Source organism: Cloeon dipterum, chromosome 4 (genome assembly GCF_949628265.1).
Source record: "Cloeon dipterum chromosome 4, ieCloDipt1.1, whole genome shotgun sequence".
In the NCBI taxonomy this organism is placed as follows: domain Eukaryota; kingdom Metazoa; phylum Arthropoda; class Insecta; order Ephemeroptera; family Baetidae; genus Cloeon; species Cloeon dipterum.
In genome coordinates, this window is record NC_088789.1 from 16,132,810 (window position 1) to 16,159,182 (window position 26,373).

A 26,373-nucleotide genomic window follows, 5' to 3' on the forward strand; every position below is an offset into this window, starting at 1 on the left:
TTATTTCAGACCAAAATTTTATTTGTATTCGTTTATATTTTACTACTAATAATATTTCATTACTTCTTCATTTAATTTAAACATTTTTTATTTTTTAATACTTCTAAAATCTCCAAGAAAATATAGTACTTTTCAAATACTCGTCATTTTGAATACGCTACGCAGTTGGTACACAAAAAGCAACGTTGCCACTACCAAAATCATCCGGTAGTATGCTGATTCTTTCAAGCTGATTCCATTGGTGCCGATGACCCGACAGACATCTTGAATCCAGTGTTGGGGGTCATCTGGATTACGCTTTTACCAAAATCAGCTATAATTTTTTAGTTTTGCTGTGTTCCCTGCCTGTTTTTGTCGCGAAAACAATATCTTGTTAGTGCTCTGCTAGTTTTCTCTGCACCTAGACTAGTCTATTTTGAGAAAATGGGACGTAAGAAGAAGAAGCAGTCGAAGCCATGGTGCTGGTATCCTTCTCACAGAAATGAAATAATATTTTAATTCCTCTGGTTCAAGCCCTTTCCGATCTTATTAGGCTTATATAATTGCAATAGATATATTAATTTTCCTATTTTTATTTGTAAACATATGTATGTATGTATACTTTATACGTATGTAATCACACTTTGGAAACATTTGATGCGCACATAAATAGTAAGGTCTAAGATGGGACTGGTAATTTTTGCTATTGCAATGGGCGTGCATATTTATTTATCTATGATGTATCTTACACAAAATCTCTTTGATGCCTTTGATGTGAATTTTAGAGCAATTTATTCGTTTATATTTTGTTATTTAATTTAATATTAAAATTAGTAGTGTATCATAATTATTATTACATATTATTATTTACGTAATAGCTAATATGAGTATCTCAGTCAGTTTATGCAGGTACATAATTATTTTTAATACCTACTTAATATTATCTATACTTCCTATTAGATACCCATGTCCGTTATTGAATTCATTGAAATATTGTTGTCACGTATCTCAGCTGGAATGTTCCTTGACCACTCTTCAGGTACTGCAATAGGGAATTTGACGACGAGAAAATATTGATCCAACACCAGAAGGCGAAACACTTCAAATGCCACATCTGCCACAAAAAACTTTATACAGGACCTGGTCTTTCTATTCACTGCATGCAAGTGCACAAAGAGACTATAGACAAAGTTCCAAATTCACTACCGAACAGATCTAACATTGAAATTGAAATATATGGCATGGAAGGCATACCAGAGGTGGATCTCAAGGAACACGAAAAGCAACGAGCAGGTAACTAGTAATCGCTTTGAAACAACGGGATATTTAATTATGATATAATCGACCAATGTTCAGGTGGCATGCGACCACAAAGTCCAGACAGCGGGGACGAGGATGAACCTGCAGCCAAGAAGGCCAAGGACAATCTTACAGGGGGTGTAATGCAAGGTACAACGACAACTAACGGACCGCAAATGATGGCCCTTCCTGGCATGCCCCAGATGGCCACAGGGATGCCGGGCGCCCCCATGATGATGCATCCCATGATGGGAGCGACCCAATTCATGATGGGACCCATGGCGTCCATGATGGGCAACCCTCAAATGCAACAGGCTCAAAACAAACCGCTTTTCCCGGCTGCTGCAGCAGTAAGTAACTACTCTTGACCCTGCATGTGTCAAAATTCAAGTTCATTTAATTATAACCAGGCTGTAAGTACAAGTTCGTCAGCGACTCTTGTAGGGGCAGATTTTAAGCCCATTTCAACCTCAGCGGGTCCAACAAACCATATGAAACCGGCCTTTCCAGCCTATGGGTAAGAAATTTGCTTTTTCAAAAATACCATGAAATGTTCATATGTTATAATATTTATTAACAGTTCATATAATCATTCTATCTATTTTAATATTTTATTGATTCTTAAGACATCTTAGAACAATTAATTCAGTTTGAAAATCCTTTTTAAACACTATCCATGTCCGTTGAGTGGATTTCCATGTAGTAATCAAGCTATTATGCCTATTTGCTAGCTCTTCTACGCCCAGTGGGAGCGACACTCCAACAGGATCTGCAGCGAGCACTACGCCCAAAACACCAGCGTTAATCAACACAACAAGTGCCACAAGTAGGATAATGCATCCTCCAGAGGATATCTCTCTGGTGAGTACCACAATCCATTAAGTTTGCTCTTGGAGCATGTATTTCTGTAATTATATATCACAAAGCAAAAGTGTGTGTGACATTGTTGCATTACTAGACTATTATATCTCCGTATAATTTCCTCTTTGCTTTTTAAACAAATTGGCAATTTTTGAGTAGATTGGTTCAGCAATTGGTCTTGCATTCTTCTTCTTAAATGTTGGTTGAATTTTGTCGTTAGACATCAATTTTCAGTATCATTCATTAACATATTAATACTAAGGACAAATAATATTTCTCAGGCTGCCTGGGTAACTATTTCCAATATCAAAGCTCCGATGTTGACCTGTAGACTTTGGTTAACATTCTACCAATTGCCAATGCTATTCAATTATTGTCACATCACCATTTTAATGCTTGAGAATGTGCTGTTTAATGCAAATGAGGGTGCTGTGTGGTAATTTGGGGGTGGTTTGGATGGTCAGGAGGAACGCAGGGCCACACTACCCCAGTACCGACCCAATGCTGGTGCTGCTTCTCTTGGTGGAATGATGCCTGCGGGGATGGTGGCTCCTGGTATGCTCTCCTCCCCACTAGCTGCTGTCTCTTCGGCTGACGAGGCGGCTGTTGCTCCAGCACCCTCGGCGGCCCTTTTCGCATCCTCCATGGCGGCTGCTGCTGCAGCAGCAGCTGCGATTGAAGTAAGTCTCGGAATGTACAATTAACATGTTCTATCTTTCTCTTGACTGATTTAGTTTGATCACTTATATGATTTCAATTTGGAACACACACATGTTATATTTGCTCTCTCTATCTCTTTCTCGAAACATTGTGTGAGATGATCTCTGCCTCAATGTGCTGTTGACTTGGTTTTTTGCATTTTCAATTTTATTATCTCCAACGGTTACTGTGTATTTGACATTATTCTTTGCGAGTGACGTCATCTATTTCCGGATTTGCGCTGTTAGTTTTCGGGTATGTTTTAAGCTAGTAGATCTAACTAACCTGTTAAACTGTTTTTCTTCAAATTCTCTGCTCCATCTCTATTTACAGCGACTTACAATTTAAACGATTTAAATCATCACTGTCGACCTTCATCACGTGTTCACATTATTATTCAGTATAACACATTCAGGAAAAATGTTAAATGCCAGCGCGGTTATACGCCTCGTTAAATATACTACCCCACTTTCAGGAAGAGAGACGGGCCATGATGTCTCGCTACCAGACCAGTGCCCATTTGTCCCATGGAATGCTCCCCCTCGCCACCGTCTCCCAGCCTATGATGCTGGCTGCCAGGCCGATGGTCAGCGTTGCAGGTCAAACAGTTTCAAATGCTGCTGGTCAGTCTCAAGTTCAAAATAGCATCAATGTGTTTCTAATGTCGTGAGTTTGTTGGGCCATTATTTCTCTAATCTTATTTTCTTGCAGCGGTTCAGGCTATGATGAACCATCATGCGCAAGCAAACGCCATGCTTAGGGCGCAGCAGCATCCAGCAGCGATGGCAGCTGCAGCGTCTATGGCTGCAGTGGCATTAGGGCAGTTTCCAGGAGCTCCCCCAGGCCATCATATGGCCATGCTTTCTGGAGGTAACATGCTAAGACCGCCACCCATGGGGCTGCCACCAGGTAAGCAAGGATTTGCCCTCTTGACATGGCACTGTTGCATTGTTTAAAATATTCTGTGCAACTCTGGATTCTGGATTACATTTAGCCTGAATTTTGAAGAGAGCCCTGAACACGTCCCGCTCTAAAATGCAATTATTTTGTCTCAAACGGATGTACTCTCATCAATGACCAATTTTCAATCAAGCCAAATTTTCGAATTTCAAAGCCAAACGTTAGTGTTGCGCCTCATTTGGATCCTCGTTTGTTATTTATAAAAAGGAGCAATTTTTACTTAATCGTAACTATATTTGAGACAGTTCAATTGAAATTTAATTTTTGAATTTGTAACAAAATGATGAAAAATACGCATGGGACAAACTAACGCCTTTTAATTCCTCAATAAATTAAAACACTGAAATATTTGTTGTAACCCTTTAATTTTATTTAGTTAATAATTAGCATCGTAATTTTCTCCAAAATATTGAATATAGTAAGATTTCATCCTTACGAATATGTATTATTTAATATTATTTTTTAATTACAATACTACTCAGAGGCGTCTTCTCTATGGTAAAATCTCCGAGAATTTTGGAAACTCACAAATGACCCATCAGTTGGTTCGTCAGTCAGTTGTAGTCAATAATCAAACAACATCACGATTTAACAACTTGAGAAATTATTTCAAAGTATTTCCTTTGTATTTAGTCTAGTCTGTGAAAACATGCTTGATTGAAAACTGGAGACTCGTGGTCCATGTAAACATAACAAAAAATGCTAAACCTAATAAAATTGGCACATTTTATTGGAAGCCTGAGCGGAAAAAATCCAGGGTTCTCTTCTAAGGCAAGCAAATCACAATTAGTAATATTCCTGATTTATTAAATAATATCATTATATTGTGCAATAGCCAAGGTCTATGCATGCCCAAAGATATACAAATTGCTTTATATTTCAACATTTTTCGCTATCTGAAACACTTCATATTAAATTAGAATTAATGAAATACCAGGTTATTAGAACCCCACTAATTGTTGCCCTTGCAGGTATGATACATGGCCTACCTCACGGTGGTCCGATGGGTCCCTTTGGAGGCGCACCAATGGGCTTCCCCGGCCCACCAATGCTAGCGCCGATGATGCACCCGCGCTTCAGATGATCAGGTTTGCTGGGCTGGGAGGACGTGATCGGAGGCGGAGTGGCGCCGAGCGCGTCGTCGACGGGTTTGCCGATGCCGGTAGCGCCTCCTGCGGCTGCTCTCCCTGTCCCAGTGTCAACAGTTACCGCGCCACCCCGGCCTCTGGCCGGCGTGTGGCTCCTCTTACGGTGATCACCCACTACTCACCAGCCCCAGAAGCCTCGACCCAACTAGACCAATTGGCCGGGTGCAGCAAGAGAAAGAATCACGCCCTTGCCGATCACTGTTGTATAGTCAATCCGGTATTTATCTTTTCTTTTGATACATACTTTTCCTGATCACACTTGCACTCATCAACTCGATGGAGCTGAACCAATAATTTCTCATCAGCATGCTGTTAATTTGAACAAACACAACGTTGAAGTGTGTCTGTTATTTATTTTGACTATTATGTTGGATTATCCCATGCAATTTTCGTAAATGTGGCGTTCCAAATTATATATATTTATATTTACTGCACTCTGTGGAGGGAGCATCTTACCATATTTCTTTTGTTGGATTTGACACCACGGTTGTGGATGATCATGCTAAAACGATTCATGTGTAGATGCATGCTAAACTGACTACTGGAATTGTGTTGTTGCTTTTTCTTGTCTCTCGCTCCGTAGTAGCTTGATCCTGTCAATTCAGCCGCTGACAAACAGTCGCCTCTGATTAGAGATAAATAATTGTTTCATACTTTTGCCACGTACTTAATAAAATCGGGAACGACGCGCAAGTTATTAATGTTATAGATTCTCTTCCCCTATGGAAACCAGTTGCTCATAATTATGAATAACGCGAATATTAAGTGTTCCAATTTAAAGACTACGCAACACTGAACTTGGAAAAATATTAACCATATGATCATAGCGAGTTATTATTGTACATATCTAGCATGCTGTGATAGATGGATGCTAGCTTTTCTTTAAACAAATTAATACTGCCATCAAAGTCTGCTTTGGGAAACGGTGCTACTCATGCCCTGCCCAACTTTTCCGAATGTATGAGAACTTTCGCCCCATTTTCAAACTGGTCTCTTGATCGCTGAAAAACAATAGATTAATATTGTACTGAATTTACTCTAATCCATCTGTTTGAATGCTACAAGCTCGGTGTCATTAATGGTTAGAGACGTGCAAATTGCTGTAGAACTGTGACAAGAGCTTCAAGCAAAGCGTTGTGAGCAAAATGTTTCATTTCTAAATTTCCGTCTGCTATGAACCTCTGTACATTAACATTTCTGGAAACATACTTGTTTAGAATGCAAAGTTTCGTTAAAAAACAAAGGTTGGGCTGCTCTAATTGTAAAGTTTGAACAACTTGAAAATGATCATTTTGTGTACTAATGGGGTGACTTTCTTTTGCCAGTGCTGCAAAGTAGCTGAGACTTGTAAATTTTGATATGCAACTGCCTTTGCAGTTTCAGCCACTTTGCACGCAGCATGCTGTCATCAAACAACAAACAGTCTCCTAATCATAGCACCCTTGAGCAATGAAACTTTGGAACTCTCCCCAATCCATTACTGAAACACCTTTTCCAATTTATCAACAGAACCTAATGCATCTGCAACAACAACATTGCTGTTTTAAAACTCCGCAATTCGGTGAGTGATCCAACTCTCAGTATCATTTACCCTACTACTATATGACGTTATTGAGTGGTGGCGTAATATTTTTCATTGTATGCACCCGTCAAGTGAACTTTGGACCAGTGCTTCCTGGCTGGCTCTGGCCAGCTGGGAAACAGCCTGTTTTGTTGTAGTTTGGCACTCGGAGCTGTTAAAATAGCAATGACAACAAGGTGGGACTTTCTTTTTATTTCAATTTTTAAGTTCGAAGAAAGATGAGTCAGTTTGATGATATTGACGTACAAACCTTTAAAAATATGTTAGATTTTGAGCTGTGTAGGACAGCAAGTTTTTCTTTTCATTTTGCTCTTTTTGCACCTCGATGGAGAAAACGATGCAAGGTCCACTCCACACACAAAAGGCAATAATTTTGGTATGTTTTGGTTTTGTCATAACAGTTTGTTGACATACATAGTAATTCAAGGTAAGCAGTTTTTCTTTTCATTTTCCTCCTCCTTGGGTTTTGGTATTGTCAATATTTTGTACTACCCCTTTTCTGTATATTGTCCACCAAATCTGTTGCCTCTGCTACACACACACGAACACACGTCTTAACTGGCCGAGCGATCCCCTCACTGGGAGCACGCACGGCTCACGCAAACCGCTGACATTTTTTATTATTTCTTGAGTTGACCCCCTTTTCGAAATGGGCATCCACATGATATAAATAATCCAAAGCTCAGATTGTTTTTTCCATTCATTATTAATTGCTGTGTGAGTTCATATAATTGCAAACAAATGTTTTATCCATGTAATCTTTGGCAGTCTAATTTGTAACTCAGGGGCTACTAATGAGAGTAAAGTAAGTACTGCAAAATTTGTAAGGTCCGCGTGGAAGGTTTGAACGGCCGTATTGTCCAGTTGTAATATGGTGATCAGCCCGGAGGGCCTCCAATTTGGCAGCACCGAGTAGCGCAATTAAGTTGAGCCTGCCATTACCCCGGAGAATGGGGCGCGTCAATTGCTTGGCGCAGCGAAATTGGAGATCCCGCTCTAGCACCATAGATTGCTCTCTTCGCAAAAAGCAAATAGTTGACGTGTGTTATCAATAATCGTAATATTAACTTCTCGCTGAGATCCGTTGACTCTTATGCAGAAAAAAAGAATAAAAGTTTAGATGTCTCGAACTAAGCAATTTGGCGTTTTTGTACCAGGTAAGCGCACTCTATAAACCTCCCTTGAGTGGGGATCAGTAGTTCAAGTTCATATCTCTCTCTATCCTCTCCTCTTATAATAATCGCAGTACCATTCATGGCTTTTCATTAATTCACTGATTGTCTTTGTATCCAATTGATTGAAGAGGGTGAATCACTGGACGTTGATGATTTTTCTCTGACAACAGGCTAAGCACACTGTTAAAACTTAGTGGTTCAATGGAAGTGCATGTTGGTTGGTTGGTTTCGCAGCGTCTGGAAATTTTCGTTTGACTACAAAGGTAGGAACTGTCCAAATAACGTTGTCAACATCGCGCAATTCTCGAGCTCCGAACGCAAAGGTAACCAAGTCCAGTATTTCTACTGCAAGCATGGTGGTGGGGGATGATTGCAGCATTCAGGCATTCATTGCATCTGTAAAACTACACCATAATGTCACAGCTACCCGGAAGGGTTGCTGTTGGGTCCACGGGCCCCCAGCTAAGCTCCAGTTTTGATAACCCTGCTTCTTTAAACTGAAGTGGCCTCTGGAATACATTTTAAAACCAATTCCTTGTCAATTACATTCATTTTTATTTTACTTTAAATTTTGATGTAAATAAGCAACCACTCGACAAAATATGCTCCGGATGAATTTGCTGTGGCTTTGAGAATTTTTAGCAAGGAATTAAATTCAATAAATGCGTTATTAAGAACAAGGCTTTGTCAGAAGCCATTAAAAAAATCAAAATCCCTGCGAAGAGGCGCTTTAGACTACTGGATGGCTGGTGATATTTAATAGTCAGCTGGCATTTCCATGCATATTTTTGTATCTATATACCTAATGAGGAATAAGCACGCGTTCATAATTTATTTTCAATGGAACTTTTGAGCGTTTGATCAAATGAGCAGGAGCAATGCGTCAAGTGCCAGCTGACTATTTGGTATAGAGATCTTCAACAAGGTGTGTCAGCTTCATTTCTGCTATTTATTTGCTGCTACAGTGGTCGCAACGTTGAGAGGGTTTCGGGCCCATAACGTTGCTGGGCGAAAAGAGCCCCCAGCATTAAATGCTGGTGACGCACCGTGTGATTAATCAATCTTCTTCTACGAAAGCGAACCCAGCAACTTGTCTCAGCTTGCTACACCTATGCCCAGCAGTTTTATTTGATGTCTAAAGTGTGTGCCACTTCACCAAAATACTCTGTCAGTGTCGCTACAGTGATATTTCAAACTTTAAAGCTTACAAGGATATATTCTAATTTTGAAAGTTCAAAAAGCATTAACTACCTCATTTTAATACAACGATAATAAAATTTAAGAAGGCTGTGAAATTGAAGCTATTCTTCAAGAAGCTCACATGATATTTTTATTTATCATTCTGTCTTTTGATTTCAAAAAACATTAAATATACAATAAATTGCATTTTTATCAAACTAAACCTATGATATCATTTATTATCATCCCTGTAGAAATACTAGAATAAATGGGGTTAATAAGAACAAATACCGTAAATCATTTTTTCGATTATCAATTTAAAAAATAATATTTAGGGTTGGCATAAGAGGTGTTCAACTCGTTTTAAATTCATATTAACTAACAGTTTGTTAGGATAAGAAAAAATATTCAAAATAGTGATTTCTGAATGGCTAAGATGTCATACGATGAGCTTGTTTGGCAAACAGTATTTTGTTGCTGGTTGCAGAAGGATGGGAGAAAGATCGCGCTGTGTGTTTAATGATCAAGCGCATAACAGAGAAATGCACCGCAGGAGCGCGCGGCCTTCCAGCAAAAGAGGCGAGCTCCGCGCTGTGCTGCTGCCGGCTGAGGCTTGCTCTTGGTTCTCCGTCGGCTGCACTCTGCACCGACCGACGTTCTCAGGAGGCGGTGGGCAGGTGGTGCCATCTGGAAATCGATAAATCCAGAATCAATGTGAGCAGGAGCGGAGAACGAGCGGGCAGAGCAGAGCAGAGGCAGCCTGCCTCAGTGTGAGGGTCGTGGGGAAGAGACGAGGCAGCAGTGACCAGCAGGCTGGGCTGGCGCTACCAGCTAGTTGAGAGGCGGCCTCCCTGACCAGGAGACACTTGGGGTCGACGGGCAGCGATGCGGCGGAGCACGGTCGGTGCCCCCCTCGAAGAGTCGCGCCGGCCTGTGATCCGAGCGGCCCCCGAGGACCACGATGCCCGCTGGAGCAGTCGGACTGCCAAGTAGACGCACGCACACACGACGAGTCCGCGTCGCTCTTTAGACCTACTTCTGCTACACACGCGAAATGCTGCACCTTTTTTTGCCCGAGGAGCGCTCCTCCACACGTTTTCGCAGCATGCAAAAAGAGGAGGTGGCAACCTGCCGGGTGCTGCACATGCATTAATTTGCCTCCTGCCAGTGAAACGACACCCGGGACAGATGCAAGGAGAATTGAAAATAGGTGAGCCCGATTCGTGTCTCTTTTTCTCGCTCCCTCCCATTGATTTCCCCTTTTAAAACGCAAAGGTTATGCTCGGTACCAAATTTCCCGAGCCGCAGCGCAGCGCTTTCCCGCAAAATAAGACTAGTTTATTAGCTTTTTTTACTACGAACATGAAACGTGTAGCCGCGTGCGGCTTGCAACGCAACATTGCCGAGAACACTTTTTTAAATTGCCTAGCTGAACTGCGCGGGCTTCATGAGTGCTGCGGAAAAATGGAATAAAGAACGGCGAAGATACTCTCCCTTCAAAACGCCTATTTCGCGGAATGTGGAATTTCACACGTCACGGCTATTTCCAAGAATATAATGTACACCTTTTTCGCTCACTTTCATGACCTCGCTCAAATGCTCGCCAGGAAGTTTCTTTTTCCCATTCTTAACCCTTATTTTGTAGCACCCTTCTCTCTTGTTTCTTCAGACAGGAAAAAATCCCCAACGCAAGACGTGGGCTTCCTTTAAAGCGGTTCACTGCTGAGGTAATGGAATGAACGTCGTAGCGGGCACTCACTCTTTGACTGCGAGCAACCTCGAGATTCGCTCTATATTGCATTACTACAGCTACTAGATCGAGGTTGTAATAATTGCGCATCAAATTTCGTAGCAATACGGTTATATGCACAGATCCCTGCGCCTCCACTAATGTTGTTTGCATCTAGAGCATCTCGTTTTCGCAGCGCGCACACACCTAATGCCTTCATGATAATCACACATGGGCCCCAAGTTCGACTAGTATTAAGGTAATTACGTTCAGCATCGTGCTGCATCACAAAGTTCGGAACTTCGTAGGCGAAGATTTTTAATTCGGGGCTTTGTATGGGCCGAAGGCAGCGAAATTTCAAGTTCTCCTCCAGATAGGAAACTGGATTGTCACACAAATTGAAAGCGACAATTTATCTTGATTAATTTTTGTTGCTCCCCGCGGAGCAAAGACCAGTAGTTAGAGCAAAGCTCCCCTTAGCAAAGTGTGCGCACCCATGAACGGCTTACATTATTAATCCCCTGAACAAAACAAACGGATAAAAATCCGAGCGACTTCTTCCTCGAGTAATTTATCTGTTTGACGCTAGGGGCAAGTTTGAATTGTTTTACGAAAAAGGTATTATCGACTTAGTGCTGCGAAATTTACCAAGCGCCATTGTTCACTGGCGATGTTTAATGTTTTTAAACCCCCACCAAATCGGATTAAAGATCAATGTCGCGGTTCAATAGTGATGCTATCATCAAAGTCAACATTTTTAATTGTAAATTTCGCGCGCCTATGCGGTGTGGCTTGATGTGCATTATCCGCTTTGAAGGGTGAAACACGGATGAAAAAAGTTCGCGTCCGCAATCGCATTTGCAGCGTTCAGCGAGTCGAATTCAACCGTACGCACATCTTTCAAGAATCTATCAAACTGCAAAACGACGAGAGACAAGATTATCGCGAGCCTGTCTGTCATTCATCTTCGAATCGGCGGTCATTCAATCAAAATCAGAAGCGTGTGCAGCCGGTTTTTTCTCATCACGGGCAGAGATTAGGCGGCACACAAGACCAAGTCAGCTGCAGTCGTTTTTCGCTCTCAGCGCCTGGAGAAAAATTCGAGAGGAGCTTAACCTCCGTGTCGGCGACGCAGCGCTCTCTCGTTCAATAATTTGCTTCCTCAGAGGACAATTTCCTATTTGTTACGTTTTCCTCTTTCGCACTGGCTGGCTGGTGGAGTGCCGTACCGCCTGCTGGCTTAAGCGCTGACAAAGAGCCATTTATGCACAGGAGATGAGAACGGGCGGGCGGGCGGGCAGGAGCGGGGGCGACTACGAAATGTAGCGAAGCCGTGTGTTCGTTTATAAACCTCTGGTGGGCGCGTGAGTGTGTGTTTGTGCCGATCCGTTTGCTTTTTGCAGCACCTTCGATCGCGCCCGTCGTTTTTTGCAGAGACTGCGGTTTTACCAAAGCACCGGCAATTGGAGGCTTTACTTATTCCCCAATGAAACGAATGAGAGTCATTTTTTCATTCGAAAAAGGGATCGGTTTGCCCATAGCTTTTTTGCAGCAAAATTTGGCGTGAACACATGGTTTTTTAGAGTGAGTAAGCTTGCAAAGAAAGAAAAGGAGAATTGGATAAAATTTTTAAATTACTTTTTAAACAGTTTTATAAGAGGAGTTCGCACTTAATGATTACAAAAAATTCATAGACTTTTTGTATTTTTTATTTAAGTTGGATATTTTAAATTTGTTTCTATTTTTAATTTTATTTTGGATTCGTTAGCCTCTTTTGATATGGGTGACCTCCTGATAGCGAACAGCTCGCGAAAACGAATATCATGGGCGCACGGGCCTCATTTGAGGAAGCTTAGTCTAGACAGAGACCATCTCGTGTTATTGCTTCCGGAACAGGGTCTTTTTTATTGAAACTCAAGAAATTCGCCCCGTGAAATTAATTCACGCATGCTGGAAAGGTTCAAACCTGCAAGTAGCGAGTCGGAAAGCTTTTCCCAAATCCAAATGGAATCGTCATTGCAGTGCAAAAGAGTCAAATGTAGATGTAAATCAGTCCGCACTCAACTACAAACATCGCTCGGATTCTCACATAGCAAGTGCACGCAAAGCATGAGCTCAACAATGCGAGACAACGGCTTGGTTCTAGGAACAGAGAATTAAATGTAAGTTTTTCGTGGATTGTGCATAACTAGTTCCTCTGTTGAACTGATTCTTATCACTCAATTTATAATTATTGCTCACAGCTTCCCCCTTTTAACTTTAATGGAGGAGCTGAAACGCTGATTACTTATTCATTTTCAGAAGTTTTTCTTCTGCCTGCAGAGCATTCTCTGTAATGACTATTTAGCAATTCTTTCCTTAGCTTTTATGCTTGGAGAACCGACAAATTTTTTTCTCAAGTTCACCGCTGTGTGCCACGCATTTTATTTAAAATCATTCATTATTCTATGGAATGTTTAACATTTCTGTATTCTTTACAGAGTTTTAAAATTTTCCTTATGTCTTTTCACAAGAGAACATCGGAGAAATAGAACATTTGGGCAAAAACCCAGTTCCCCTGCATCAAAAATGGGTAGGCAACCAGGTGAGCATTCGCGCCCAGCACGTTGCATACCTCTCACTGGCTGCCGTTTTTCGCACTTGAGTGTGGTTAATTAAACCATATATGACTGACTCATGGCACGAAATGAATTCTGAAATTTCTCCAAATGACGCCAGAGTTGCATTGCACCAGAGCAGACTAATAAAACCAGCGAGTGTCAGTCGCACGGAGTAGAAATTATTACACAGCTAGAGTAATGAACTGCCACTTATGATTCGATCTGCGCTAGGTGAGTGCACGACCGGCTGGCAGGGTGGATGGCTGGCTCTGCTCTCTCAATACGATCGATTTGCAGTGTGACTGCCTTGCATAATGATCGCAGCAAGCACATACATACAGAGTAGTCCCGCCTGCCCGCTCTGTTGCTGACGGGGACACAAAAACGCCAGAAGCAGCCTTCAGAATTGCGGAATCATCATTTTTATTCCCTGCAAGTGAGTGGTTGGAGGAGTTTTTCAGCCACCATCCGCAGCGCGCGCGTCTCACCCTTTCCCGCTGCCTCTTTCAATTAGTTCTTCTTCTCCAAGAGATGGCTCATTGCTTTTTTTGTTTTCTGAAACAATGAGAAAAAAGCATTTCCTTGCGTTGGTCAATCAAAAAGAGCCTCTCAGAGACAACGGAACTTTTGTTCCAACTGTAGAATAGGACTCAGTGGCAATATTAAGAAATGGAAAACGTCGGTGGTAAAGAAAACTGGACGATTATATAGCTTCGTGAAAAAAATGACACGTACACATTAGCTTTATATACCTAAGACTTACAAGAGAACCCGGGGTACGGGTTCTAACATGCAGTTTTTTAAATATTTAAAAATGGGCAATTTTCAACCAATCATGATGAAAACGGTTGACACATAACTTTTAACCCTGATTTTTTGTGATTATATACGTATGGTAACAAGTAAGAGCTCCTTAAAAAATTAAAATATTTTGAAAAAGAAACACTAGTTGTGGTAACTTTTAAACAATTAGTTATATTGTGGCGAAACATAAAATTTTTGTCAAATTATTTTAAGACTATTAAATCTTCAATAATTAATAAGAGACAATAAATTGTTTTGTTTGGTTTTAAACTGTAAATGAATTGCAGGAAGAATAATTATTAATCAATGTTAAATTTAAATAATTAAACATTAAAAATGACAAAAAAATCAATTATAAAATATAGCAAATTTTGTAATCTTGAATATATATAGGAGTAGCTTCATACTAAATTAATAAAATATAAACGTTAGAGGCACAGTAAGTCACTTCTATGGAGCAACCCCAAAGAAATTTGAAAAGTCAACAAACCCATCAATCGTAGTCGATATATACCAAAAGTCATTACGATTGAACAAAAATTGTATTTTTTTAATTGTTTATAAGGGTTTTCCTACAAAACGTATACAGTTGGTAACCCGAAAATTCTAGATTGAAAATTTCGGACTGGTGTAGTCCATGTACATAAACAAAAGTGAACACATTCGAGGAAACTTTTTGCATATCAGAGAGAGGAACGAACCCAGTGTTCCATTGTTAATTCAATCTCTAAAAAGGAAAATATTTATCGCAAATGAACTTTCGCATGGGGATAATATATTTATTGCATCAGGCAAATCCCTAGTCCTTCATAATACCAGTATGTATTGAAAAATTGCAGTTGCTTTCCAATCTCCAAAACAACGGATGTGACAAGTGTCACTGGAACAGCGGATTTTGGCACATTACACTACCAAATGATTTAATTATAAAGCATTCGTTAAAAAGTTACATTTTGTTTGCCTTTTCCGTGTATTTTCGAATTAAAAATTCATCATGTGGTGAACGTGGGCAGCAAAAAAGTGGATGCCAAAAAGCACTTGCAAAAAATTCATGGTAAAAGTGCGGTCACATCACATTCGCTCTGGAATTCACAGGCTGGTCTGCTGCTGAATAAATATGATCGCGGCCAGTGTATGTTTATTTGTGCACGGAGCGGTGAGCAAGTGGGTGGGCAAAAGGATATTAATTGCCACTGCGACATAGCGCGCGTGCATGTGACGTCAGCGGAAACGGTTCAAAAATGCATTAAATTTTGTTTGTCTGACTTACACAGACGTTGCGCGGATTGAACGATGGATGAATCACTTATCTGCACAATCTGAAGCATTAGCGTTCATGCTCGGAGAAAATTGTGGTGTCATTGTCATATCGCTTTTGATGAATTGCTTCTCGACTCCAACTAGACTACTGTTTCACGGCTTTTCTGTTGAAATGCTGTCTCTTACGTGCCTTGAAATTCGTGGCACCGGATTAATGTGTTTTAATGAAGCAACCGCATGACTTTTCGACACTTTTCCCAGCTGGGATGATTTTTTAATTCAATTATTTCCTCAAATTAATAATTAAACAAGTTCTGGCTAAGGCCCATGTACTTATTAGCAAAGTTGGAAATTTACGAAACACTCCAAAGATTATTTAATTTTTCCTCGTCTTATATAGAGAAAACTGGAGCTGCTTCTGAAGGGAATATCGGCTGCTTTGTGAGCAAACATACAGAGGAGGTAAAAAAGCAGCAGCAGCCAATCAATACTAGACTTAACAAATGACATTCCATGTGTCACAACGCCGCTCGCGTGTGCCAGTGGCAGCAGCCAACTCGTGATGTAAGAATTCAGCCCTTTTTCCTGGGGTGCGCGGAATCAACAAAAGAAATGAAAAAGCGCGCGCTGTTGGCGCGCTGCTCCAGTGGTCTTGGCACAAGGAGCTCCTGCACGGATGAAGGGAAACTAGTTCAATTACATTAAATTTGCTCAACCGTTTTATTATCGCGGTATAAACAAATTTTTTCAGCCTTTCCGCTGAGTTCAATTGAATTTTTAATAGAAGAACGAAGACGTGCTTGAAGAACTATGATCTTGAAATTTAGGAAGTTCGCATTGATAAAATTAGAATGAAATCTTTTGGCAAAGACTCAAAAGATATATGCAACCAACAGCCTGTTAAAGCGTTAAAATATGTGGACTCAAATGTTCACATTTTGAAGCCCAACATGACTATAAACCCTACTCAGATTAAAGCAATTGGTCATTTTTTTTTTTAATTTGAGCCATCACTCAAGGTATAAAAAATAGATGAGGTTGATTATAATCCCATCCCAACCACTTTATCCTATTTTTAATAATATTATTCTTTTAATTTTGGATCAGACTAATTTTAAGAAGATGTGTTGTCAGTCTGCTCCTGTTTTGTTCTCTTTCAGCAGTGCAGATAGCATTGTCCTAACTTGCATTAATTTAATCTCTATAAGATACAAACATTTAAATGGTATTACGTCATACTGAATATTCTTTTACCAAATTAATTAAATAAGCTTTCTTTCACGAACAGCTGTTTAAACACTGGGGAGGGTTCTACAGTTAAAAACCACAAACAGTATGGGATTGTATAATCTAAAGAGACGAAGGCAAAAGGATTACATAAAACCTGGGATCATAATTTTTGCCTATAACAGAACTTTATTATCAAAAAAGTGTGATGCGTATCAAACCAAGCGCTCAAGAGCATGAGATCTGCACAAATCCCTTTTGTTTAGGCAGATTTGGGGAGCAGCCAATCAGTGGAAAGCTGAGAATGTGTACCGTGTGCCTCTATCGCTGCGAGTGGAGGGGGACAAGAACGTGTTATTTCGCTTGCTCTATGATTAACAATCTCCCTCCACTGCCCGCTTTGCTCGCTAGCAGCAACACGACGGCTGACAATGAGGGAATCCCTACTTTTCCGAGACAAACCACTTGCTGCAGAATTCACGAATTTCACAGTCCCAAATCACCGCCATGTCTAAGCGAAAGTTTCTTGCCTTGATGCATTTATTTTAGTTTTGGTATTTATTACAAATCTGTTTTTGTCCTCTGTTTCAGGGTGCATTCGAGGCGGCGGGTGGTGAGGGGCGGCGGCAACACCTTGACTGCAGTCATGGGGAGGGCACACAGCCCCATGGAGCCGGGCTAGTGCCCTCGACCTTCACCTTTCACTACTCTTAACTGCCAGCTGCTTGTAACAACCGACATGGAGCACTTTGAGCTCACAGAGCACACCGCCAACCGACCCAAGGTCTACACCAAGGTGAGTTTCACACACACGGATGGCAAGTTTCGCAATCTGGGAACAGCGCTTGAACGCTGTTTGTGTGTAATGGCGAAATTTTGCCGAATGTGCCCAGTGCGGCGGGAGTTGATAAAACAGCCAAGTTTCGGGCAACTAATTTGAGCGAGGCTATTTCGGCCAGCGTATAAATTTTAGACGACGGACTGGGACGGACGGCGCGCGGGCTTTTAAAGTCGTGGGATGACTCCCTGAGGGAAAATCCGCCGCCCCTCAAACAACAATGGTCGTCCAAATTAATTAACTGAAAGCTTCATAGAGAAGGAGCGAGAAAGAGCCTGGCAGAAAAGGCCAGAGCAGCGACAACGCTCCACCTCATGCGCGCCGCCGAATGCCATTTGAGTGTAAAGAAAAGGCCGCCATTTGTCAGAGCGAAAATCGCTCGAACGGCTCTGTCTATCGCAGATACTATTTCCTTTTCTCGTCTGCGCCGTCTGAGCAAAGAAATGCCTCCGTCTTTCAATTTCCTCAATCCGTCCACATCACCTGCGCTTACGCTGCGTTGTCGCGTGTGCGTATCGTGTTTCACGTCGGGTTTTGCTCCGAAAACACCCAGCCGAAAACGAATTTCCCTCGGAGCTGCACCGTGGGGGCTGGATGAATGTCATCCTGCACGAAAATGTGGTCGGAATTTTCTATGGCACCGCTTCTTTGTGTGCGGATGTACATTATGTGTTGTGTTTGGTATTAAAGAATAATATTCTCTCCCTTTGGTGCTTTTGTTGCGCTCCTATACAAGGCGAATTAGGCATCGATTTGGGTAAATTGTTGCGTGAAAGGTATTAAAACAGAAATCAATGGAGCAGCGGCGTGTCTATTCATAAAAACTAATAATTTTAAATACAGGCGGCTGTTTTTCTTCATCAAAAACCGTTCGGCACTGAAGAATACCATATAAATGTATCAGGTTCCATTCGGAATAAATATGTCAAAAGTAAAAAACTTTTGTGTTGAAACTGATACACCGATATCGATGAACTGCAGCAACGAATCTGACCGCAAAGTGCTGATGGAGGAACGCAATCAGAAAGTTGTTTTCTAATTGGATTAAATGTCTTCGAGTCTGTTTGAAAGAGCAAAATAAATAATCCCGAGAGACACACATTAAGCTTTCAATTCCTTTAAAGACAACACAGTACTCGCGGCGTGCTTGCTTCTTTTTAAGTATTGACAACCTGTAGGCGCAAGCTCGACTTTGTTCACACAGGAAGCAAAGATGCTGCTGCCTTCGTTTTTGCTTCGCAGCCTCCGGCGCATTCTCACACCCTCTAATTGCGACCGATATCCAACATTGATGGTTATGCAGCACGCTCGTCTCCGGTGTGCGACATGCTGCATAGCTTTGTTAGACGGAGCGTGCAAAACAAGCTCTCACTTTACTTGTTAGTAATTGTAGCATTCGTTAATGCTTCCATTGAGAATCATCAATTATTTTTATTATGTGCATTTGATTTATCCACATTGATGAGAGGAAAATTTAGATTTAAACTGTAAAAAAGGGAATTGGGATGATTTCTGTAAAAGGTATAGTGTTTCCCTTCTTGGGTAGTTTAAGAAAAAATGGAGACAATAAGAGATTTCCACAAACCGAAACTGCAACTTTTAACATATAGAAAATTGCAAAAATTGACGCTTCTTCTTACATATTTACAAAGCACTTGTTTATTTGTTAAATACAATCTCGCGTTTACTTTTTTGCTTAATTTTCTTGTTTTAATTTTATATCCACAATTGACGGGACAAAATAAGCAGAATTTTACTCTTTGAAATAACCTCCAAAATATAAATTATGGGCTATTGGGGCTTGCAAATTTTGTAAGGGGGATTTTTGTAGCGAATAGAGGCGAGTGGCAAGATTTCACGAGATTTTGTAACTTGCTTTCTCAATTTGTGCGTGGAAAATAGCAGTTTGTATTTACTTCTTTTTTATTTAAATTTCCTGTTCGTGTATTTTTTCGTGTTTAAAAATTAAAATTTTAAATGTCAAATGTGGAAATGTCATGAATCCCCTTTTAACTATTTCAATCAGTTGCTTTCAACAGTAAATATTCAGATATTTATTTATTAAAAATTTCAAAGATATTTATTTTCAAATTCAAAGCAGCCACCTGTCGTCTGAATGATAGCCTCCTAACAAAGTGATTTTACTATTATGTCGATATTCCTTTTGGTGGCACTGGCAACGGTGATCACACTTACATTTCAAATGTCCTCCGCTTGTAGCGCATCAAGTCGTTACAATTCAAATGTCAAAGAGCAGGACAGATTTCATGAATACTTGATTGCGAACTCAAACATATCAAATGACAAATTGGCCGACAAGGGAGTTGCAAGCAAAGTATTCGCGTAGACCTTTTGCGCCTCATGCAAATCTTAAAGAGCAGCTCTCGCAATTTGCACGTCGTGCAACCCTCGAACCAGTTTTGTGTGCCGTGTTGCATCGCTCGCGCGCGGCCCAGAAAGAGTAAGCAAAGCAACCCCATAGTGCCAGCCAGCCAGCCTGGTTTGTCCCTGTGCTGTGTGTTGGTTGCTTATGCAAATTGGATCTGGAAAGGATCTTGGCAAGGAAGTGTTCGCTGCAAGCACGGAGAGCCAACACATACACGCACACATGCCTGCTCTGAATTAGGCGACTCGCGAAAAGGGGCACAGAAATAGAGTGAGTGTGTGTGTGTGAAAGAGAGAGAGAGAGAGAGAGAGAGAGAGAGAGAGAGAGAGAGAGAGAGAGAGCAGCTTATTGGCTTGCGTCATGCATTGCCGATTCGATTGAAAAGAAAAAAGCATGCAGCCAGCGCAACGTTGCGTAACTAGCAAAAGCTGTAGGAGAGTCAGAAGAGTGGAATTTCCTGTTTAATCATCTGCAAATTTGGCCGGCCTTTCCATGGGTGGAAGCGAAATTTGTTCACCACGCCAGACCAATCGGACTTTTTATTTTACCTATGGTTTACACTATATTATGTCGGTATAATTAATTGCAGATAACAGATTACTATATAAAAAACTCGCTCACTCATTGATAAATTTCACCATTGCCAAATTCCTGATTATACAGTCTATTTCTTCTCTAGTGTAAACTCAGTGTCAATTATGACGCAAACTCTTCATAGGAATCAATCAATGAATGATTGCACAGGAAATAAAAAAAATAAATATTTTGAATTGATTTCACCTTTTTTAGAGAGATTTTGCTACCCCAAGTAATTCAGTTCCAAACCGTGGATTTCCAGGTCTATCTTTTTAGGCTTAAGTTAAATACGTGATTTGAATTTGGCGCACGCATCCACGCCTCAGTGAAAATGCTTTTATACCCTTTTATATTATCTCATTCTCATGCACGCAGTAATGCCATTCCAACACGCAAGGTGGAATAGCATGAAAATTGCTTTCAGCAGGAATTCTTATTTGTTATTTTTAGAAGCATGGCTTAGCTGAAACTGTAATTTACTTTTTAAACATAGCACAGTTGCAACGAAATAAATGTAGGCTTATGTGATGTTTATTAAGTTCTCAATGGAGCGTGCTTGCCAAACCATTTTCGCCGCAGTTTAAGTAAAAGCCCGCAGCGCAAATAAAAACAATAAGCGGAATGAGATTTTTCGAGCGTCAAGTTCATGAAAATGCACAGCCAGCAGGCCGGGGGCAAAAATTAATTAAAACCACTGGAATGCGGAGCGGCGATCACTCTCCTCTTTTGCTCTCTCATCTCTGCGAAAGCTTTAATTCCACTCGAGCGGCGACTTCATCATCAAGCGCGCGGCCGTATATAGCACACGTTGAGAATTGCCGGTCATCCGGCCAAATGAAATTCCCCGGCTACCTCACGGCCGGCCGGCCGGCCAGTCGGACGAAAGAAGGAAAGAATCGCGTCGGCGAAATCAAGTAGCAAAAAGAAGGAGCAGAAGCAGAGCTATTGCTGCCGGAGAGTCAGCCGCCTATTGTGGAGCATGTTGTAAGGGGCCGCCTCATCCGGCTATACTTATCGATTCGAGCACCACCATTCCAGCAGGGGTGGCAGCGGCGGCTCACCCCGGCACACCCCATCTGCACGGTCACGTGACCGCGCCAGCCCGCCCGCGCGTCCGTCCGTCAGACTGCCACCCCCTCGCGCTTGTCTGCAAATTGCATGTTCATCGGGGTGACGTCACTCCCGCGAGTGGTCCTGTTGATCCTCCAGATGGACGGCCGGAGCCCGCCGGGGGTGCTAATTGGGCTAATGACTCGCAACACAGCCGCGCCAACACGCTGCGTCCGACGCCGGAGAGCACCGCAGAACGGGTCGCAGGTGAAGGCTTTCGGCGCCGTCGTGTGCATGGTGGGGACAATTAGAATTCGTCATAACGCGGATTTTTCTACTCCCTCTCTCTCTCTACCTCTTCGTCCACAAAGAAAGCTGCTTTTCAAGCAGCCCGGCTGCTGTGTTGACAGAGCCTATTTCGCGTGCCGCCACCGCCGCAATATGATAGGGTTGGAGGTCTGTTTACTCTGCTAATGAATATTAATGGACCGAGATGAAGAGACAAGCGGAAAGTGAATGAAATTGTAATCAATATCGCAAAGTTGCGAATGTGTGTCAAACGAACGAACACACGATGACTTGCTAAATAGAAGGACCCGAGAGGCATCAACACCAGGCAAATAAATGAGCGTCAGCCGATGCATTATCAAACTGAGTCAGTTTTTCAGCTTCAAGTATCAAACTTTTTATTTGCTCCTCACTTTTGGTGAAAGGGAAGGCTTTTTTAAGCAATCAAAGAGCTTTTACAGAATGGCAATCAACTAAACTGTGAATTCTTGGCTTCAGCGAGTGGTCGATTTAACTAACTGCGAAGAAAAAACATCAGTCGTTGAAAAGTCGTCATTATATATTTATGTTAATTTCGGCTGTCAACTGCAACCCTATTTTATGGAAACAAAAACGCAGAGTTAGTTCATATCATTAAGTTAAATTTACAAGGAAAACTTAATTAAAAATTTATACAGCAAGTTTAAATTATAAATGTTAATTTGTACTGCTTAAATTTACTGTATCATTTGTCTGTTATTAAAAATATGTCCCTGTGAAGTTTATGTGCATTTTATGTAAATCAATCTGCATGAATATCCAATCTGTATTTTTCCCCATGATATTGGGCTGTAGCTGACAGCCGGAACTAGTGGGTTGAAATAAAACGACAACTTTTCAATATGTTATGTCAGATTTCTATTAACGAATTCTTGAGTGCTATTTTGTTGATTAATTTTTATGGGAATAAATAAACGTTCCTATAAAAAAAGGAACAAGCGAATGTTGAAATTAAGACTTTTACATTTATTTCAGAAATTTGAATGTCTTGAAAATGATTCTCATTCCGCTATTTTTCATTGGAATCCCTGTACCGGTGTATTGTTTGAGGGGGAAATTTTATTTCTCGGTATATTCACCGTTTAAAAAGCACAGAAACTTTGAAGAGATTATAAATAAATTTTTGTTTTGAAAACCCCAAATATTTGGCATTTATTGAGTACGTCAAAAACATTTTCCAAGTATCATAAAAATGATCGATCTTTATTATTGTATGATTAATTTTTTTAACGTTTACTTGCAAGAAAATAAATAAGTTCCTTCTTCAATCTGCAAAATTATTTACTTTTATTTCAAACAGGGTAAAAATCAATATAATCTAAATTTAATTATCGATACTTAAATATAAATAATTGGGAATGATTGAGGTGACTAGACAATCATTTTGCGTCAAGCGCCCTCGATGCGTTTTTCATCATCTGCTGAGAGACCACACTTCTGAGGAAACTTGGTTATATTATGCGCAACCGAGCTTGCTATGTTCCACGATGATGGCGATGCATGAAGAAAATTTGCTACAAGCAGAAAAACGCTGCACAAAAGCGAATAATTTGCATTGTAAATCAGGGCTGGCGGTGCGTATAAATTAGAGTATACACTGTTAAACTACTCTTGATTCTGGATTCCCGGCCGAGTTAATTATTCACGCCGGTATCATCCTCCACTCAAGCGAGTAATAATTTACGGTGGGAACGAGGATTTCGAGAGCACCCGACTGGCTTACTTCTCCTTCGCTTGATAAAAATATCCTTTCTTAATCACGGGCCTGTTCAAAGAAGATTACCGCATTGATGCCTCTCTTTTGTCGACACGCACGCTGCCAAAATATCGTCGTGCCTTCACAGCTGCTGCTCAGCCGTGTGGGCGACGGCGGTGGGAGTTCCGCCCGCTTTTTGCCGTTAAATATCCTCCTGAGAAATCAACGCTTCATCCTCGCCGCACATACCATTATTCTCTAATTACACTGCGGTGATGCTTAAAAATTCATACCGTCGGCGACGACGGCTGCCTGCTAGCCACGCCGCCACCTTGAGCCGAATTCGCGCACCACCAAAAAGATGCGGCGGCGTGCGGGCGGAGGGAAATCCGACCGTCACCGCACTCGTGCCCACAGATGCTGCGTGTGCCACGAAATCGAGGCCAAAAACGGTTATTGCGTTATACGGAAAAAGGCAGAGCTTCTGACGGCGGTGATCGTCTTTCCCAAATGTTTATTGTGCGAAAACGCCACATTTTTAGCAGCTTAGCTTGGGTGGGATTTCCTTGGCAACGTGCCCTCGTTTTTTGTCCCATGGCGGAACGAGGAATAAGTCTGCTTTTTTATGCAGCTGGTCTCGTTGATTATGGAACAGAGTCGCGCGTTAATTAAATTCTTGCTTTAGTTTGCATTGCCTGGAAAGCATATTCAGCGCAGGGATATGTTTCAGCTTCGCTCTGTAGAAAACAGTAAATAAATTAAATTATATATTAAACCAAGTTAGGCCAAGTTTTATGATCATGTTGCCTCTATATACTAATCTATTTCATCATGATACTCGCTAAAAATAGCATATTTTCTACACAGCTGCAAGAACTGTCACCTCCACTGTTATTAATTGCCGGATTTGAAATGATAAATGAGATATACCATCACAAATCAGTGGAATTCTCTCTGCACTCGTGCTTTTTCGCTTAACGTTCAGTGCTGTAACAACGCCATTTCTATATGCAATTCTGTGTCTTCGAGTGTCTGGAAACCATTAAAAATGAAAAAATATGTCACACTGATGCGCACATAGTATTCATAGGAGTTTCTGTGCAATGCGACAACATTATAAGAAGTCGCATAGTCGATATTTGCTGAATTTTTAAAACGCAATTTTGCTGCTGTCCAATTTATTTAAAAATGCAATTTCATGCTGACTCTTCTGGGTTGTGATGTCAAAAGAATAATTCTTGAAAATAGGAGTGCACCCGGAGGAAAATAACGGGAAATTGGATCGTGCACTTTCGTTTTGGCTGAACCCAATAACAGGGTTGAAATTTTGTTTCAGATGGAGGGCTTGGTTCGCGAGATGCAGGATCCAGAGAGCGGAGTTCCTGTTCGCAGCCAAAAGCTTTTCTTGACCTCAATTCCAGCGGCATTCATGGGTGAGTGAACGACTGAAGCTGGCCGCGCGGCCGCACGATATGACCCGAGTTTGCAGTTCTGCGCGCCGAGCAGATGAGAAATCCGCTCTCGGCAGCCACCAACCGAGCCGCTTGTCACAACGTCAACGACCATCTAATCCCTTCCAATTACTTTTTCCCCTCCTAACCGACGCTATCACCTCATAATTATTTTGCCTTTGAAGCAAATTAGCCGATGCTAGTCGTTCGCAGCGACGGCGTCCGTCCCTTTAGATGTGCAGGAAATTGCAAACTTCGGTAGTTACTAGCTCTTCCCTGGAAATATCGCTCAACCGATAGAGGAGTAGAATTTTTTTAATTAAAGCGTGGTCTGATTGTGTTGGTTTATGTTATTGAAGTACGAAATTAAAAAAAAACTAGGAGATTTTGCAAGCTGATTTGCAACGTTTTTATTTTCACACCGCAGTCTCGGAATTTTCAATTAGGGCTTTTGAGAGTGTGTTGTGTGTGCACAGCTTGTTTGCCTTGCTAAATGTAGAGGCCATAACGTTGGTTACTTTATATGCAGCCCGTGGAGAGCAACGTTCTTTTACAGTGTAATTCTGTGAATTTTCGCCGTGCAATATTAATGCCACACAAACACAAAGCACCATTTCACATCAACCCTGCGCCCGTTGGCCCGTTTTCCATGATCTGCAGGTTTTTTTTCGTATTTTGACATTTTCCTGTTTGTAGACACGAAAATTAAATATTTACACTAGCAATCTCTCCTCTGCCGCCTGCTTTTCCAGAGCTCTACAGCTGCTGTTTATTAATAACGAGCGGAATATGCCCCTTGATAGCATCGCCGTGAATTATTTACGCGGCAAGTTTGCAAGCAAATTAATTCTGGGCTCTGTGTTTCGGGCGCGCACTCCAAGTGGGGGCTATAATAAGTGTTTTCCACCGCGAGGCTTTTCCTTGTGAAGCGCGCGTCGCGAAAGGGCTTGTGTTTGAACCCTCGCCTCGAGCAACCGGCAGCCACCCACGCGCACTACTGACCTCAGCAAGCGCGTCATCCAACTCTGGCGCGGGGAGCTGCCCGCATTCTGCACAACGCAGCTCACCAGTCCTGCATCGCGTGCAAAAAAACGCGCGTGGGAGAAACGCTACTGGAGAATCGCTTAATGAGTTTGATTTATTGCTCGGGCTCGGATTTGTCCGGAACAGATTACTTGACTCGGTCCGAGTTGCTCGTTGTCAGCAAACACATTAATTTCACGCTGTCCAAGGGATGCTACTGAAAGTGGTTTCAGTTAAAAAACAAAACATCACTCGTGATTTATCACAATTATATCTAAAAATTATTCACAAGTGGGGATTTTTAAGGCAATTTTGTCTTAACTGCTTTTTGATATTGCAGTATTTATTAGCTTTCTTGACCCCCTGATCACGCTGAAAAGGGCTAAACTGATGCTGGATCACGCTAAAACATTAATTTTATAATTAAAATTAATCTTGGTACGTTCTAAGCACTTTCTTTCAAGGAGTTAGATAGAGGGATGATTGTTCAAATTAAATTTGAGGAATTTTGGCTTGTTTAATCG

The 26,373-nt window shown here is 41.4% G+C and overlaps 2 protein-coding genes across 6 annotated transcripts in view; both read left to right on the forward strand.

Annotated features, from left to right (window-relative positions):
- Positions 1–219: 219 nt before the first annotated feature.
- BuGZ (Bub3 interacting GLEBS and Zinc finger domain protein) lies at positions 220–7,662 on the forward strand. 3 transcript variants are annotated; one of them, XR_010575256.1, is made up of 10 exons: positions 220–464; positions 1,019–1,272; positions 1,336–1,628; positions 1,689–1,795; positions 2,010–2,139; positions 2,604–2,819; positions 3,314–3,461; positions 3,550–3,747; positions 4,770–5,163; positions 6,456–7,662. XR_010575256.1 is itself a non-coding variant. In XM_065490634.1 (9 exons), the coding sequence occupies exons 1-9, from the start codon at positions 424–426 to the stop codon at positions 4,880–4,882; spliced, it is 1,500 nt and encodes a 499-aa protein (XP_065346706.1). In that variant the 5' UTR covers positions 220–423; the 3' UTR covers positions 4,883–7,662. The 3 variants fall into 3 exon arrangements, 2 of the variants coding, with proteins under 2 accessions (XP_065346706.1, XP_065346707.1); XM_065490634.1 differs by having other exon boundaries at positions 4,770–7,662; XM_065490635.1 differs by lacking the exon at positions 2,604–2,819 and having other exon boundaries at positions 221–464; positions 4,770–7,662.
- Positions 7,663–9,622: 1,960 nt separating this feature from the next.
- The window catches only part of LOC135943966 (regulator of G-protein signaling 7), a 29,271-nt gene continuing 12,520 nt past the window's right edge, over positions 9,623–26,373 (forward strand). For 2 of the 3 annotated variants that reach the window (XM_065490632.1, XM_065490630.1), the window contains exons 1-3: positions 9,623–10,092; positions 17,094–17,298; positions 24,712–24,808. In XM_065490632.1, coding sequence (XP_065346704.1) covers positions 17,242–17,298; positions 24,712–24,808 — 154 coding nt within the window. In that variant the 5' untranslated portion in view covers positions 9,623–10,092; positions 17,094–17,241. The remainder of the gene's footprint in view (positions 10,093–17,093; positions 17,299–24,711; positions 24,809–26,373) is intronic. The other variant, XM_065490633.1, reaches the window with a different exon arrangement.